The 18,245-nt window shown below is 33.6% G+C and overlaps 2 protein-coding genes across 3 annotated transcripts; one reads left to right on the top strand and one right to left on the bottom strand.

The window, feature by feature from the left end:
- The first annotated feature begins 3,264 nt into the window (after positions 1–3,264).
- Positions 3,265–8,811, top strand: LOC107875433 (protein NRT1/ PTR FAMILY 2.3). The gene is made up of 4 exons (XM_047414118.1): positions 3,265–3,475; positions 4,015–4,232; positions 6,792–7,345; positions 7,835–8,811. The coding sequence occupies exons 1-4, from the start codon at positions 3,370–3,372 to the stop codon at positions 8,670–8,672; spliced, it is 1,716 nt and encodes a 571-aa protein (XP_047270074.1). The 5' UTR covers positions 3,265–3,369; the 3' UTR covers positions 8,673–8,811.
- Positions 8,812–10,081: 1,270 nt separating this feature from the next.
- LOC107875432 lies at positions 10,082–18,003 on the bottom strand. Of its 2 annotated transcripts, none has more exons than XM_016722149.2 (11): positions 17,614–18,003; positions 16,594–16,797; positions 16,235–16,485; positions 16,079–16,161; positions 15,806–15,963; positions 15,488–15,618; positions 14,931–15,197; positions 12,429–14,806; positions 12,203–12,311; positions 11,564–11,644; positions 10,082–10,332 (listed from the first exon to the last, which is right to left on the bottom strand). In XM_016722149.2, the coding sequence occupies exons 1-11, from the start codon at positions 17,735–17,737 to the stop codon at positions 10,258–10,260; spliced, it is 3,861 nt and encodes a 1,286-aa protein (XP_016577635.1). In that variant the 5' UTR covers positions 17,738–18,003; the 3' UTR covers positions 10,082–10,257. The 2 variants fall into 2 exon arrangements, with proteins under 2 accessions (XP_016577635.1, XP_016577637.1); XM_016722151.2 differs by having other exon boundaries at positions 16,280–16,485; positions 17,614–18,001.
- Between the last annotated feature and the right edge of the window lie 242 nt (positions 18,004–18,245).

Here is an 18,245-nt window from a genome sequence, read left to right as displayed (position 1 = left end):
TAGAAAATATATTATATTTTTAATTAGAGGGCCACATGCTCATGTAAAGTTACAATTTACGTAAAAAAATATATATTTTCTATTCACCAACCAAGCACCATAAAATATTTTTCACGCAGCAACCAAACATAAAAAAATAAGTGAAACACCAACTTATTTTCTATGAAAACATTTTCCATGAAAAATATTTTCCATCATACCAAACACACCCTATATCGATTTGATTTTTTATATTTTATTTCTCTATAACGACATTCTTCCTATAATAACAATAACGTTTATTGTGGAGTCTTTGTAAAATTACATCTCTATAACATCACACTCAAAAATTATTTATAATATTTTGGAAGATATATATTATGTACAACATAAATATCAAAATATTTATGATAATCATCATTAATGTTATGCACACAGTAAATTTCAAATGCAAATATCTAATTTAAGGGGAAAAATCTATCTAAACGATGCACGTTAATTATTTCATAACATAACGAGAAAAAAGCTACTAATGTTTGTCTTTTTCATATTCACTTTCTTTCTAATTTTTCATACTTTTATTTATAATAGCTAAATGAAATCTGAGCGACAAATATCATTATACATATATAACAATACCTCTCTATAGAAGTTCGTGAAATTTTTGAATAAACAATGTTTTCAAAGGTGATTGCTAATTTAGGACAGAGCAAGTAACATTTTTAGCATTTGAAGACTTTAATTGAACTATATATACAGTACCCTAGGGCTAGCATAGCTAACCATTTTTTTCCACACTGAATATACACCAACAACGATTACAAAATACCAAAAGGATCATTGCAATATACATCAAATTCAATACAAGGATCATTGCTTTGGGCCGAACAGAAAAGAATAGTGCAAGTGTCAGATCAGATATGTCTGCACTAATATATACACACACATACCGCAATAGGATATTAGTGACTGGTGAGTTTATCCCATATATGAGAACGACAAAACATAAAATACAAAAATTATTAAATATCAATAAACATTTAGTTATGAATTATGCTAGTATAGTATATTGAGATGACTATAAAAATTCATGAGATTCACTATTTTTGAATTTGTCCTTAAACTAGGTTCGTTGGTTGCACGGTGGAGCTAGGTAGGAGTAAGGGTATTCCACGAAAAATTAGAAGTAATATAATATATGATAAAAAATAGTTTTTTTTTATGTACATCATATATATTTTGAATCCTCTCAGCTTCTTTGTTGATTCATTTTTTTTTTTTTTTATCTATCTGAACTTCTTTCGATAAAAATTTTAACTCCGATACTGATTGGTGGTTGACTCTGTTGGACCATCTTGTCAGTGAGCATGCAAATGCTATATCAAGCTGTGTCCATTGGATAAAATGTCCCATTATGTTGTGTATCCTCTTAATTTGCAAATGGTGGAAGAAAAAAATAATTTGCAAATGTGTCAATAGGCCACTGGTGATTTTATGCCATTTTTACGGAACGACAAAACGTTTCAACAAAAGTATGGCTGACTTTATGAAGCAATGAAGGTACCTATATAGCTGGATGATACGTGTTAATGATAAAATGTTTTTTGAGTGGTAAAGTTAATTTGTAAGTAAATTATTATTTTTTTCCCTAAAAATAAATTATTGTGTGTTTAGATATAAGTTCTTAAAATTGAAAATACGCAGCTGATTATAAAAAAAATTGATATACAATTTTTTTTTGTTAAAATAAATTAAAGATTGTTCACCAAAAATAGAAATTAAAAATTACCTTTATTAGAGAAAGGACGAACAAGGAATTTTGTCTTGGGAAGCGTATCCTCATAATTATAAACGGTTGAGATAAAATAATAAAAGTAAATTAGAAAATCATGAGTTAGATAAGAAAATCATAATTATGTTTATCGTAAATTTAAGTTTCTTAATTCATTACAAAAGTTGGGTGTTTCATTTCATTGTTTGTAATTTAAGTTTTATTTTACCCCGTAAAAAATTAATAATTAAATTACTTTTTGTAATATTAAATGGCTCGGCTTTGCTCAAATATCTCGAAAGTATTTTGTGTATAAATATCATTCACAATATTGGTGATTTTTTTAAAAAAACCAAAGTCCTTCAACTTTGTCCAAATTTAAGTATTTTCTCTAATGATTAACTTTATGTGATACTTATTAACAAATTTAAGTATCTTTTTTACTAAAACAACTAATTTAGTGACCACCTTGATACTTAGATCCCGTTTCATTAAAGATTTTGAAGTTAAAATTTAAAAATTTAAGTTTTTAAAATTATGCTTTTTGAAATTTGAAGTTGTGTTTGAATATGTATCTATTTGAAAAAAAAAATATTTTATGAGTAGAACTCTTAAAAATTAGCCTGAATCAATTTTTGGAGTATTTGAAAATATTTAAAAATTAAATTCTTAAAAGCAAATTAATTTCACGATTGAATAGATATATGAAGGTATATTTTAAAATTTTATCTAAAATATATTGGTCAAATGCTAGCTTAGATAAAATTGAAACTTTGACTAATTTCATAGTTAAGTAGATAAATAAAAATAAATTTTCAAAATTTAATTCAAAATATAAGATCAAATGCCGACTGAAGTAAAGTTAAATATTCTTTTCCTTCAAAATAAAGTGTAAGGAATTTGATGCAATATAGTGAACAATTGAGTGATCATAAAATAAATCCTTTTTATAAGAAGTCACAAAAAAATTACATAAGAAAATTTAAATAAATATAAAAATTATTTATACAATTATTTTTAATTCAAACTTAAAAAATAAGTAACATAGTTGCTTCTTTTGTCGTATGCATCCAAAAAAATACTGATAAGATAGTGTACTCAACTTATAAGTTTAATTTACCCCAAACATTGGGAACAGAATACAGTATTAATAGTTTTGCAACTTATACATATCCGAACATAACAAGCAAAATCCAAATACTCTCCAATCTCATATTACTTCATCATATTTTGTTTTATACACACATATTAAAAATAAAAAAATAATTTTATTAATTTAGTTCTTTAAATTATCTTTGAAAACTTTATAAATAAATATAAATACTTTAAGAAAATAAATTACAAAAATAATGTGAAAATTTTAATTATATTTTATTATTTTAATAAAATAATTAATTAATATGAGATAATTATTTTTAATAAGATAAATTAATATATTTTTTAATTTTAAAAAATAATCAAAAAATAATATAATATAATTATTTTTACTAACATGACCAACTAATATGAAATAGAGTTAAAAAGAAGGTATGAGTTAGTAGTATATATCCAAAGTTGTCCTAGAGAAACTAAAAGAGAGGATAAATAGGTAGGTATCTGAGTTAATAATTAATGCATCAATGGAGAAATCAGCCCAGTTTGTTGATGAAGCAGCACCAAATCATCATGTTCAATCTTCTTCCACCATTAACAATGGCGGTTGGATTTCATTCCCCTTCATTATAGGTGACTAGTCCTCTTTCTATTCCCTCCTCTCTTCTTCTTCAAAGCAATAGATTTTTTCTAAGGCCAACAAGAACTTTCTGAACTTGACGCTAGAAAATTATACTGTATATATAAGATTAAAATGACGAATATAAATATATATATATAATATATGTTGATTTCTCTCAATTTGATACGTTTCGGCGTTTCTTCTTTTTTTATAATATTTTAAATTTTCTTAGTGAAATTTCTGACTCTGATGACAATCAAAGTGGAGCTATTCGATCCATTGATAAAATAAGTTTTACCTATACATGATAGATGTTGATTCATGTTAGCTTTTTTCTGTATTTACTGTTATTTTTTTATTTTTTTAAAGTGAAAATCCTGACCAGAGATGGAGCCAAGTAGAGTTTATATATACATGATCAAAATTACATAGATGTTGTACCTAAATTCTTTCATAAATTTACTTCTTCATATTTTTCAACTCCTCGATGAAAATTATAACTTTGCCAGTACTGTCCTGATTCTGCTAAACAATTTTGAAATTTGATTAGGGAGCATGGCAGGATTATCACTAGCAGCAGCAGGATGGAATAACAACTTGATTGTGTACTTGATACAAGAATTCAACATGAATAGTGTAAGTGCTGCTAAAGTGTACAACATGGCTAATGGGTGCAGCACTATTTTCCCTATTTTGAGTGCAGTTGTTGCTGATTCTTTTCTGGGCTGCTTCTCCGTCATCTGGATTTCTTCTTTCATCTCTTTACTGGTAATTACTTTCTCCTATTTTTCTTTTTTTGTCAAATTCATGAAAAAAATATAATTTTCATTTCATTTCCTAATAATAAGAAAGCTTCTATCTTAAAATGTCATTGTTTTGTTTCGATCGTTTATTTAGATAATGGCAGTACGATTTTATTTCGATTGAGCACGCGATAAAGTATTTTTATTTTATTATATATTTTTTCACTTAAAATTTTGAAGGAAAAAAAATTGCCCGTATTTTCAATGAGCCGTAATACCTCGTACATGGCACAATGGATGTTGATGTATATAGTTAATAGGAGATGTATACTTACGTGATTAACTTATTTGTGTAATGAGTATTTTGTAAAAGTGCATTGGAAATTTTTTCACAACGATATTTAATTAAAACACACTATAATTTGTTCGCCAAATAAGATATACTAACAAGTTTTAGAAGTTACTGAAGTATTTTCTTATTTATATATGTAGAAGTTGGCTTAATTCATTTTATCTGGGAATCTTGGTTTTAGTTTTACAACCATTCTTCATGGACCCAAAAGACTTGAGAGAAGAATTTCTTTCTCTCGTGCATATTTGTGCACCTCTTTATCTTTAATATTTTTGTCAGTCCTTCTAGAATGATTTTATTTTTATTATTGCATATATTATTGAATTGGCTCTTGTTAGTCTTAAATACCTTATAGGCTCTAACATCAATTTGAAGAAAAATATTTTATTCAAAATTTCATAATCTTTCTGAATATTGTGCTCTACGATTTTCCAGTACTACTCTATTACACTGTCTACTATGTGAAAATAGTCAATAACATGTCTTTTTTTATAGTAGTTCAAAACTTAATAAAGAGACTAGAAAATTTATTACAAATATAAATTGAATAAATATTCACATCCAAAATAAACTTAATTTCCTACGCCAGTTTCAAGTTATTTTTCCACCACTTATTCATAAGTGGGAACTTTATAAAATTCTTAGTAGTATAGTAGTAATATCTTTAATAATGCCTCCAAAGACGCATTAAAAATTGGATAAGATAAGCCTGAATAGTTTTTTTCTTTGTTTCGAAGGAAAAAAAGTGGAATAGTAGAGCAATTATCTTAGGTTGAAAATATTTCCCAAAAAAAAATAATATAATAAAAAGATCAACTCAATGCTGCAATGGCAGTTGTAGAAAGAGACGCGAGCATGGCTTCAGCGTGCGCCACGTCATCATATTTCTCTGATTCATACTTCATCTTTTTGCTGTTTTGTAGGCCATTTGCCTCAGTAACTTAGCGGTCAAAGAATAATGTATTGTGTTTTAGTAAATAATGTGTTATTATATATTGTTTGATACATTTTTTCATCCCAAGTATTGCTATTGTTTGCCATAGTTATGTATTCTATTTGGTAGTATTAAAAAGTGTATTATTAATATATTGAAATTCATGATATTGGTAATGCAATGAAATACAATGCATGTATTTGCATGGTTAAAATCATAATTATTTCTCATAATCTTTCCACCATATTTATAGAGGACATTTTTGTAAACAAATATTTTTTATTAAAAATTATGTATTTTGTATTATTTTTAATACACCTAATCAACCACAAATGCAAGTATAACTAATGCAAATATTACTAATTTCGCATATTTTACGCTAGTGGTATATAAACACTCTCCCAAACTACCCTTATTAGAGTATTTCTTTGTTAATGCTTTCCAACAGAGTTATCCATCTTTGCTTAGGGGGGTCAGGGGACCTACATGACCCTATTTAGCTAGGCACAATATCCATGTTGATGTGTATATATACGGAGGAGAGCAATTTGTTACAACTAAAACTGACACAAAATTCAACAGAAAAATGATTCAACGACCAATATTCAGCTAGCCCTACGTACCCTTAGTTGACAAATTTGTACTACCACAATTATTTTTCTTGTATACGTAACACTTTACAGAAGATGCACTAAGAGTTGAACTTGTGTGGTCTTAGTCTCGAAATGGGTGTTAAATGAGCGTATTGAGACCGAGTTAAAATAGGCCTGTTAATAAATTAACGAATGATCATAAATTTGTTCAAATGTTAGTTGTGTTGAGATGAGTTAAAACAGATTGAATTAAATAAATGTGTTGATCCATACTTTATTCCGTCAAATTTTGTAGATGTAGTTCCTTCAATAAGTGTGTCGTCATAGCTTCTACTCAGACATGTTACTCCACGTAGATATGATAGCTTACGATATTGAAAGAAAAATAATTCAGCCTAGTGCATCGGGCTGCCTAAACTTTAATGGAACAAACTGAACTAAATAGTGGCTCATAGTTTAGCCCGTCAAATTATTTTCTGCCCAAATTTTGTAAACGTAGCTCCTTCTATAGGTGCCAAGGAACATTAGCTTTATTTCAGACCTGTTACTATTAATTCGTAGATATGGCTTACAATATTTTTTAGAAATACTATAATGGACATGGTTTCTATGAATTGTTGTCTTTAGATTAGCTGGTTGTGCATAGAAAAAAAACTAATCTAATGTATACCATATATTGTTTTATTTTTTCAAATTGGCTTGTAGGGGGTGTTGCTTCTCACATTCACAGCAGCTATTGATACATTGAGACCTCCAAAATGCCTTGATGGTTCCAATGAATGCAAAAATGCATCAACGTTCCATCTTACAATCTTATATGCAGCTCTAGCCCTAGCATATCTGGGAAACGGAGGAACGCGTTTCACTATCGGATCAATGGGAGCAAATCAATTCTATAAGCCAAACCATCAAGCAATTTTCTTCAATTGGTATACTTTCGCGCTCTACACGTCCAATGTCATTGGTAGCACAGTCCTTTTGTATATCGAGGACAACGTTAGTTGGGTACTGGGGTTCGCTATATGTGCCGCCTTCAACATCCTTGGGTTGGCTATTTTCTTGTCTGGACGCCGCTTCTATCGACATATTGAGACACAACAAGAAAGCCCTTTCATGAGTTTGGCTCGGGTTGTTGCTGCTGCTATAAGGAAGTACAAAGAACCATTGTCATTAGAAGATGAAGATTATTGCCATGGCATGATTAAACAGGACAATGATGTAACAAGAACTGACCTTACAAATCCTAGCAAATTCTTAAGGTACAACAACACTCTTTCCTACACTAAATAATGGTTCAAAGCATATGTATATCTAGCTATTTGTAGCAGGGGAGGAGCTACAAAGCTCCCAAAGGAGTCCAATTGAAATTCTTCGCCGAAAAATCATACTATATGCAAATCGGTCTTTAAATATAATGTTGCTGAAAAATCATCATATTCAACAACATATTCACTTGAATTTCCTCGACTTTAGGGATACTTGTGTAGCAACAACATTTTGCTTTAGGTCATTGGTTTGAGTCCTAATTTTAGCCTTTTTGCATTTTCTTGAATTCCTGTATTAGGATTTTTGAACTCACAAACCAAAATTCACTACAAAACATGGGGATTAGCTAAGAAATTTGTTGCTAATCCGTCGCTAAAGATGATTTCTAGTTATTTCAGGTGATTTTTAGTCCTGGATCTTAAGATTCCAAGTGGAATCACTTCAAGACAGCTCGAAAATGAATGTGTTATCTGTTTTAATAGGTTCCTGAACCGAGCAGCTTTGATGACTGAAGAAGATAAGCAACCGGACAGAGTCGCTGCTGAGCCTTGGAGACTATGTACAGTGCAACAAGTAGAAGATCTCAAAATTTTGATAAAGCTAATTCCAATATGGACTACTGGTTTGCTTCTATGCACACCACTAGTCATACAAGCCAGTTTAGCAATCCTCCAGGCCCTGAAAATGGACCGACAATTAGGATCGAATTTCAAAATCCCAGCTGGTTCTGTTATGGTCTTTACATTGATCTCCACATGCATAACAATTACCTTCACGGACCGAGTCCTATCCCCCTTGTTGAATAGATGCATCCGTACTTCTCTGACTCCACTCCAACGCGTTGGGATAGGGCACGTGCTGACGGTTCTCAGCATGGCGCTATCTGCCCTGGTCGAGTCAAAGAGGATAAAATTGGACAAATCCTTCCACCAAAATAGTGTTGCGGTGCCAATGTCAGTCTTCTGGCTGGCACCACAACTAGCTATTTCAGGCATCGGGCTAGCTTTTCATTCACCAGGGTACGTTGGATTTTACTACCAAGAATTTCCAGGATCGTTGAAAAGTACATCTACGGCTATGGTGGCGGTGTTTATGGGCGCAGCGTTTTATCTAGGGAACGGGGTGATGGATTTGGTACAAAGAGTAACAGGATGGTTGCCGGAGAATATAGATAATGGTAGGTTGGATAATGTTTTTTGGGTAATTTGTGTTTTAGGAGCTTTAAACTTTGTGTATTACCTTGTATGTGCTTCATTGTACAAGTATAAAAATGTTGACCAGGAACTAAATGATTCTATCGACAAAATAGATAGAAATTAGCACAAATGAAATAGTCCTGGATTCATCATGTAAAAATTGAAGAAGCAATGATTCTCAACTCATGGCTATTTAAGATAAAAAGATAAAATTGCTGACTGTTGTACCTCTATAATTCAAAATTTGACTAATTTTCTCTCTTTTTCTCTTCTTTTTCTATTTGTTGACGACTTTGTTGACTTTTAGCAACAGCCAAACATATTTACTTTCCCATTTGTTAATGAACTGGCCATGCATTTAGGCTAACAGTCCATTTTGTTCCCCAAAAGAGACGCAAACAAATCAAGATAAGCTTTGGTTGGCTCAACAATATCCATTTCCTCTGGTCTAAGGTACTGCACGCAAGCTTTACATGTTAAAACAGGCCAAAGTACACTGATGGAACAAAAATTCTTTACCCCATCAATGCATATAAGTTAAAAGTCTAAATAAAGGAATTTAACTTCATATCTCCAAAGATTTATACATTACTGGATTACTAACCGTTAATAAAATGTGGGATTGGTAACACTGAAAATAAGTCATATTAGCGGCTACAATGGGCTAAAATTTATCTTTAGTGTAAAATTTCTTTGCGGTTGCAAGGATACTGTTTCTAATATTCACAGCAGCCATTGACACACTAAGACGTTTGGCATGTGATGATGGCTCCAACGTATTCGCAAATCCATCCCACTATGCCAGTCTTGTATATGGCTCTTGGACTGATTTATACGTTTTGCAATTGGATCCATGGGAGAATATCAGTTTGACAATTCAAAACATCAAGGAATTTTTCTTAACGGATACACATTCACTTTATACACATCCATTGTTGTAAGCTCCACGGCTATTGTCAACATTGAGGACATATTATTTGGACCTGGGGGTTATCGATCCCTTTAGCTCTTAACATCCTCGTCCTAGAGATTTTTCTATTTGGGAAACATTTATATCGCCATTGTTTCAATGTCAGCCCCCTTGGCTAGAGCCACAGCTCGCTTATATGATATTGGAAAAGGATTTCATATTCCAAAACATTTGGGGTTTTTACCACCACGAATTTCCTGCATCCTTGAAAACACCTCTGCAGTAGTTGCAGTGTTCATTGGTATAGGACACTACATGTGGAAACGCGCTGATTGACAACATGGTTGCCAGACAATATCCATGATGGAAAGAATGGATGACGCCTTCTGGCTCTGTTGTTTCTTGGGATCAGCAAATTTCATTTATTACCTTTCGTATAAGAACATGGAGAAGAAAAACAACTGATGCATCCAGTGGATGACAAATACTACTTACTAGTCAATTCAAGAAGCATGGATACGATAAGTTCTGCACGATATTTCCAGGCTTTGCTTAGGTTTGGAATAAAGATAAAAGTTTCAATGAATGAGATATTGCTCTTTACAGGAAAGGAAAATAAAAGGAATCCTCTAAAGTGGATGTAAAAGAATTAGCTATAAAAGGTAAAAGAATCGTGTGTCTTTGGAGAATAAAACTATCAGTTAGGAGCTTTTCTTGCAAAGCAGTGTCAATCTACATCAGGAACATGTTAAGTGGTGAATAAACGCATTTGAATGAGACCAAGTTTAGTCAATAAGAATCAGGACTCAGGGGGGGCATTGTGGTGGAACTTTGTGCAGTCATAAGGTCCAAGTTGATTGTTTTTCTTCTTCACCTGTAAGTCAAAGAAAGATAACAGCTTAAGAAATTAATATGAAATTGGCAGAACCAGTAAAGATAAATATATGCGACAGCAGCTATTTTTCCATTTTTACAGGTCAATGATCCCAATGAATATCCCAAGCAATAACTGTTATAATTAAAATATAAACATAGTTGAAAAAGTCCTAGTAAAAGCTACCCTCTTTTGCCAATGTTACTTCAAGTGATGAATTTAGGACATAATTATGATAGTTTCTAGTGTACGCTATACCTACTGAGAGCTTTACTCTTGAAACATATAGAAAGTATTGATTTTGTTCATGATAGTTTTGCCAATTATTTAATGGCTGAAATGTAGTTCTTTCTTTTTATTTGCTTTGTCATCGTCTGCCAAAAGATGTGTGGAATTGTACAGAAACTTGTATATGAATTATGATACATTACATCAACATTTTGTTGGTAACCCAACGTGCTTTTATTATTTTGTCATTACTTATCAAAATTTCCCGTTAGAGGACTACTACACCATGTCGAGGCTTGGTTTATAGTATTACATTCAGCTATTAGTCTATCAGACAATATTTTTAGCTAATGAAGAATCACAGTGTCATAACTGTTGTGAAAGGTTAATCATTGTTTTCAAGAGCCTACAATCCTATGATCAAGTCCAAATAGGTTAAGGAGCTGGGAAATGATTTTGTCATTAAGAAGGTATGCTTCTATTATGTAGGAAAAAAGACAAAAAAGTGTTTGCATAATAACACTTCACTTCCACTTACATGAAAATACAACGAAAGAAATACTATATAATCTACCAATTGGAATAAAGATGCATTTCCGTTAAAAACTTTCTAACAACTTCATTATTCATCACTTTTCAATCAAGAATTCTAGTTAAAGAGACAAGTGAGGTAAAAAATCCTGCAAGAAAGTACCAAAATGTATCTACGTGGAACAATATGGTGGTGCACTAAACTCCTGTTAAGTGTGAGGTTCATGGAAGGGCCGAACCACATAGGGCATATTCTAAGTAGCCTTCAAAAGCCATTTCTAATTGATTATCAGTGTCAAAATCTAAAATAAATGAAAATGAATCAAGTCTCAGGTAATTGGTAACATATACCATCGAACCTGTTTAACTATAATAAGACAGAATAAAGTTGAATGCATTCTATTCTAGCTTGTGGCACACAAGTTAGATATGGCATAGACTACCTCAAACAACAAAAGAAATAGTGACATACCGGAGACCATGGGCTTGGCTCAGGCAAGGATTTCTCTTGGGGTGAGTTTTGTACAGCACCACCTTTCATGGCTAATATGTCCTGTAGAATCAGAACAGAAGAGTCAGTTACACAAACCTGCACATTTTATCACCATCAAACATTACTCAATTATTTTTCTGATAAATGGTGCTACGACAATAGATCTAGAGCAGTAGAGCTTGACACTCAAGCCAAATTTGTCTTACTGCCTAACCTAATGTTCAGAACACAACTTTTAAGGATGTCAAATCTGCTAATCGTTCTGGACCTATGACTGGATGATAGCTTCTTTCATTTATGCATGGAGAGATATGCTCACTAAAGGAAATATGATGAACAGCTAATATCTCATCGGCCGTTCCCTCCGGTAATAGCTTCTTTCATTTACGCATGGAGAGATATGCTCACTAAAGGAAATATGATGAACAGATAATATCTCATCAGCTGTTCCTTTAATACCTCCTGCTATAAGTGAAGGGTTGGGATAGGTGTGGAAGCAAACTGCTCTTGTGGAAACTGAAGATGAGTGGAACTAAAAGAAAATGCTTCAAAACTGATTATATTTTGCATCAGTCTGACATATCACAGTAGACAGCTCATATTCCAAAGATAAATTACCTCGCCTGCAGCTTCCATTGCTGCCAACCATTCATCAGAAAATGGAACTGCATCCCGAGGGGGTAATATCAAAAGATTGCCTTTCTCCAGACAGCTCTCTGTATTCTTGCTGCCATCAACAAAATGCATTTTAGCAATTCGCCAAAAGATTGTAATTTGTGAAAGTCTTAAGTCCACAAAAACCAAGGAGTTCTTTGGGATGAGAAAAGATTTATGCAATGCTTACACTGGCAAAATGATGTTGTCATTTGTGCATTGCTCGGTATCTTCCAGCCCGTGGCAAAGTTCATTTTGAGAACTCTCACTTCCACTATGTTTTCCAGTTTCAGATTCCTTCACCACAATATCTTGATTCAACATGTCAACCACCTTCCTTCTAATTCTTGATGAGGTCTGATCCCCTTCAACAAGTTCTGTACAATCAGTTGTCGCACTTGCTGTATGTTTTCTACTTTTCCCCTCAGACAAATCAGCTTCCAAAGATAAAGATTCAATTTCCTGTGGATATGATATTCTATCCGCAACACAGTGGATAACATCCAGTTCATCAGCATCATTGCCACTCCCATGAATCAAAGATGACTCCTGGTTCAGAAAACTTGGGCTTTCTAATCCACCTGCATCAGTACTCTGTCGTGCTGGAAAAGCATCTCGAAAATTCTCAAAGGCATTGCTGCTTTCACATTCTTTCACCACAGTGTCAGGGCCTTTTCCAGGCAACAACTGAGCATCATTGTCATGTGTCTCCGTGTGTGCATCTTCCATCTGTGAGATACTTGTTAGGGCATTTGTTGTCTTTCCAACTTCATTTGCTTGTCTTATATCTCTGAGTTTTGGAGTATGAAGACTCTCCAATACAACCTTATGATTCCCCAGTTCCGTTGGACTGGAAGGGATGAAATCTGCATGGCTGCACATGTGTGACTCTTCAACTTTCAAGCTTTCCGGAGACAGCATACCAAGCTTCAACTTGATTATCTGATTACCATCATTAAGCTTATTTGGTGAATCTTGAATTTCAAATTCATCCATTCCTTTGAAGGTTAGTTTGTTAACTTCATCCAGTGGACAAAGTACACCAGATCCAATTATATTTTGTGTTCCCCTGGAAGATGAACCAACTTTCATAGAGGAAGTTAAATTGCCCTCACTGTGACAGTTAAATGAATTGTGGGTTTCAGTTTCATCCACCAATTCCAGGATGGACCCTTGAATTGGTTTTCCACATTCACCAATTGAATCAGGTACATCTGATATCATTTTGTCTCTTGTTCTACTAGATGACGAACCAAATTCCAGACAAGTAGTTGAATTTGCAAGAATCTTATTACAATTGAACTCTTCATCTGATGAATGATTGCAATTTTCAGGAAGAGTTATTTTGACAGGGCTAAAACACATGATATCCGCAGGATCTTCTCCTACCACTGTAATTCTGTTACCCTCTAATTCTGTCTGTCCACTTGTTACATCAAATGTATCGTAACTACTTTCATCTGGTTGACATGGCAAAGTGGATAAGCCAGTTTCACCAATCTGTTCATCGTGGCTTTGGTCTATGCAAACATGATTACTAAGGGATCGACCACTTGAATGCAATACGTTACCACCCTGGGACTTGTGTTCTAAGTAAATTGAAAGCCCGCCAAGATTAGTCTCGCAATTTTCATCAGATAAAGTTTCACTTGAGACATCTGCAACTGAATCTCCTGTTTGTGCTTTATCTGTGATCTGCTTGCTAGTAAAAGCTTCTTTCAGATTATGAGAATCTTCATGCTGATATGCAACTTCTGACTTTTCCGTCTTTTCTTTACTAAAGTCTGAATCTGCAAGATTAAAGGACTCACAATTCCCACCTCCATTATTCCTTAAATCTCTTTGGGTTTTGCTCAAATTACTCTTAATCTTCATAATGTACTTATCATTATCAAAGATCCCATCATCTTCAACTGCAAAGGACTTAACCTTCTCAAATACTCGACCAGGTAAATTATTGCAGCCACCTATGTAACCTTCCTTCATCACCTCTCCACTAAAATTAATCATATTCCCGTACTGTGCATTACAAATCAAGCCATCAGTTATTGAAGACATGACAGATTCTTCTGCTTCATTTGAATTGCCACCTTCCAGACTACGTAGCCCTAGAGGTTGTGTATTGTAGTTGTAGTTAGCTTGTGGAAACTGAGCATCTCTAAAATCTTTGTCTATATGTTCATGTTTTCCAGTTTGTGGTGGATGTTGCTTCATCAGGAGTTCTGCTTCCTGAAGCTTCTTTTCTTCGCGCTTGATGTGATCTGGTACTTTTTCATCAAAATTACCAACATGATCTTTGAACTTATCTCTGACTGGATCAAGCTTCTTAATAACACTTGGAGTAATCACTCTTTCTACCTCTTCTCCCTCCAAGCCTGTTTTGATTACTTTGGAGGATGCTGTTGAGCTTTCTGATTCAAATCCTGGTTTCTTACAGTTCAGATTTGCTAAGTTTTCCTTGCCTTCTTTCCTTGCTACTGTCTCTGGTGGCTTCAGATCACCAGACCTTTGCAATGGGCACATACTAGACTGGGCTTTCAACAAGTGATGTGTATCTGAAGCTTTTGTCTGCAATCGCCATATTGGTTATCATGTCGTTAAAATAAAATGCTAGAGCATGAGCATCATGCAGCCTATGCACCTAAAATAAAAGAACTTAATTGCCAAAATAGTGCTGGACTTCTGGTAATACCTGACGAAAAAATCCTAAAGACGGTGAAGGCCTCCGCAAACCCGATGGTTTCATGGCTTGTGCAGGCAGGCAAGGCATACTGCTAACAGCAGTACGAGTGGTGTGGGGAAGACGAAGTGCAAATGGTGTGCATCCATCACGACCTTCAGATGAATGTGCTCGGCTAGATGGAAGTGTGGCATCTGGATTCATCTCCACAATAGTATTGCTAGCTTTATTAACCGAAGAAGATTCAGTTGATGCTTGTAATTTTGATGGTGATTTCTCCTGCACAAATTATAATTCCAAAAAAAAGGAGGGGCTTTTACTTTTTTGGTTAACTACCAAAATATATTGAATGTAAGCTAAATTCTTTAGTGTTGTGTTCTTGAAATTTGAATAGTTCTCGATCAGACCAAATTTTTCTAAAGTATTTTCAAAACTTGAACTAACTCTTTCGTCAATTTCTCCTTAAAGGACATGATAAAAATTTATCATAAAAATTTAAAGTTCTTTTAAGTTCTTGACCACACAGAACTTTTCTAGAATATAGAGCTTAAATTTGAACTGAAGCTTACATCATTTCCTCTCAAAATGCATGACGAAGATTTACCCTTTAAAGGTTCAACATCAGCTTTTGCTTTCTCTTGGCTATTTCTCAATTTTTTGGAGGAGCTCATTAATACCAAATTCTTCTGGATACTAACAGCTGCATGAGAAAGGAAATGAGAATATAAATGACGTACTCCCTTAATCTAAGATGCAAATACGGAAGTTACTTAAGCAAAATATATTATTACAACACATTTTGAGTGCATCCATTTCCATGATAGAAATGGGAACAATCACACTCAACAGGAGACAGAGGAGTAGATAATAAATGATAAAGAGATTACCAGAATCAGTTACTTGATGTTTTAAATGACTTGCTCTTGGTATACAACTCTTAGAGCTTGTAGGCAACGAACAACTTGGCTTTGAAACTTGACATTTTGGTAACTTGGAATCCTTGATTGCAGATTTTCCATGATTCATGTTTGCAGGCCTTTTCAGTCTAAAATGATATTAAGGCTCATTATCTGTAGAACCTCCAAATATAACAAAACTAAAAAACTAACAACTTTTGGAAATAGTTGAATCTCAAATATATCTAAAATATGCAAGGATATGAAGCTGAGGACAAAGGACGAGAACAGCCACTAGATTTGGAGATAGTTCTACCATTGTGAGTCGCTAGCAGTTTACTTGAGGCCTGAAACCATGCAAAAGACTAAGTAAACAACAAACTAGAATAAGATGAGTATCATCAGAAGTCGTGGCCATACTTTATGAGCTGAAAAGGCACTGCTAGTCTTAAGCTGAGATCTGACCTTCCGATTTTCTTCTTTTAAAGCTACAGCTCGAATTCCTTTATACGTACTTTTTTTGTTTGAGTTCAAATAAACTGAACTAGCATCATGAAGAGAGTCATTCGAATTTGGCTTTCGCTCTTCTTCATTGATGGTGAACAAGGCCTCTCCGCAAGTGTTAACAGATGAACCACTAAGCAGAGAAAGTTCTATTGGATCCAAAACACCTAAACAGAAAGAATAAAGCAGGTTTTTCTTGATATCAATCTCCTGATGTATCGAACAAATTTTTCTGCTTGCTACATAGAGATATTGTTTTGTAAAAAACGAATTACCTTCTTCAGTGGAAAAGGCTCTATCCCATGCTAAACTTTTGCGCAAATTGCAACCACCACCCCGCTTCTTTCTCTTCATGTGCAGCGGCTCTACACTCAGTTTAGGCATTTCTGCTTTGTCTGTATTGATATTTTCTTTATTGCTAAAACCTCTACGAGAGGAACATCCTGATTTTACTGGATCTATACGAACCTCCAGCCCTCCTGCAACATGATGATTCTGTAAATAAATTACCGATTATATAAATATAACTATAAGCTTCCATTGAAAACTGTTCCCTCTATTTCAAGGCACCAAGCATCTCAAATTTCAAACATAAAATTTAACAGCTTCAAGCTGGAACATAGGCATATGAGAACCAGCAATAAAGAACATAATGCATATCATCCCCAACAGAAAAAGCAGAAGTTTTGAATACAAGTGTATGCTAGAACCGACAAAAATGAAGAACAGCAGAACACCAAATGTAACGAACAAAACATCAAAATTTCTATAGACAGAAATGATATAATACAAATCAATTAATCGGAACACTATAAACGTGCTTAAAATATATTTTAGCTTAAAAACCCCTGAAATAAGTCAATCCAAACAGGTTCTTAGTCCTGTTTCGTAGTATTCATCAAAGAAAGACTACAGACACTAGCTATCAACCTCCTAGCTAATATCCTACAGACACTATCTATCAACCTCCTAGCTAATATCCTCCTTTATCAGGAACCTATTATACTTGATTGAAGTAACAACGACAAAGTTATAGAATAACTGCTGAAAGTTTTTAATAAGGCAAAAACGCTGCAGAATCTAATTAACCCTACAAACTCATTACAAACTGTTTCCAAATAAAACGAAAAACCTAGATATATCTAAAAGAGATGAAACCTCCGAAACTTCTAGAAAAAAAAACATTCTAACACTCCCTTGACTGCTTACTGCAACGAATTCCTCAAATTAATGAACGAGGGATTTGAAAGAAACAAAAAATGCAAGAGAACGAAAATAAAATATAAGGAACTGACTGAATGGGGAAATGAAATTTGAAATTGAAGTGAAATCGTTGCTATTGTTGTCCATATCAGGGAGTGGAGTGAGTAGAGAATCTTCTTCCCCGGAGATTTCAAGGAGGCGTAAATCCGAATCCATTTGCTTGAAATTGTTAAAGAAATCATGAAACAAGTAGGAGTAATTTGTTTGTTTGGTTGTTAAGAGGGATTTTTGTTTGTTGGTTTTGAAATGAGGGTAAGCGGGAAGGGTTCCCTAATGTAGGACAAAATGAGACAAGAGTCACGTGACAAATCTCCATTATTTATTTTTTTTGGCCCGTTCTTTTCGTCGTTGATTCAAAAATTGATGATGAGTATTTACGCTAAACTAATGACGACATTATATGTGCCTTTTTGCATGGTCTTCTGCTCCCCATATATTGTTGCCAACATGCATTTTCACCTCATTTATTACTATGGAAGTTATTGCCTACAAACGCCATCTGTTTTTGAACACTTCTCTATTGCGACATGCACATTTAATCCTACAACGCACTGGTATGTTTCCTTTTCCCTTTTCTACTGGACCAGAGACAGGACTTCTACTACGCAGCCTCTAGTTTGTTTATTTATTTCAAAAATTTGAAACACCATCTGGAAAATTTCTT

The sequence above is a fragment of the Capsicum annuum genome, chromosome 6, assembly GCF_002878395.1.
Source record: "Capsicum annuum cultivar UCD-10X-F1 chromosome 6, UCD10Xv1.1, whole genome shotgun sequence".
Taxonomy (NCBI): Eukaryota; Viridiplantae; Streptophyta; class Magnoliopsida; order Solanales; family Solanaceae; genus Capsicum; species Capsicum annuum.
Note: the sequence above shows the minus strand (reverse complement) of the source record. Positions and strands in the feature narration are given on the sequence as shown.

Excerpts from the sequence above, each read along its gene's own strand:
- LOC107875433 (XM_047414118.1), top strand. The coding sequence starts at position 3,370 with ATGGAGAAATCAGCCCAGTTTGTTGATGAAGCAGCACCAAATCATCAT. Across the intron at positions 3,476-4,014 it reads TTCATTCCCCTTCATTATAG|GGAGCATGGCAGGATTATCA; the intron begins GTGACTAGTCCT and ends AAATTTGATTAG. Across the intron at positions 4,233-6,791 it reads CTTCTTTCATCTCTTTACTG|GGGGTGTTGCTTCTCACATT; the intron begins GTAATTACTTTC and ends ATTGGCTTGTAG.
- LOC107875432 (XM_016722149.2), bottom strand. The coding sequence starts at position 17,737 with ATGGATTCGGATTTACGCCTCCTTGAAATCTCCGGGGAAGAAGATTCT. Across the intron at positions 16,162-16,234 it reads GTGCCTTTTCAGCTCATAAA|GCCTCAAGTAAACTGCTAGC; the intron begins GTATGGCCACGA and ends GCATGGTTTCAG. Across the intron at positions 15,619-15,805 it reads ACATCAAGTAACTGATTCTG|CTGTTAGTATCCAGAAGAAT; the intron begins GTAATCTCTTTA and ends TTTCTCATGCAG.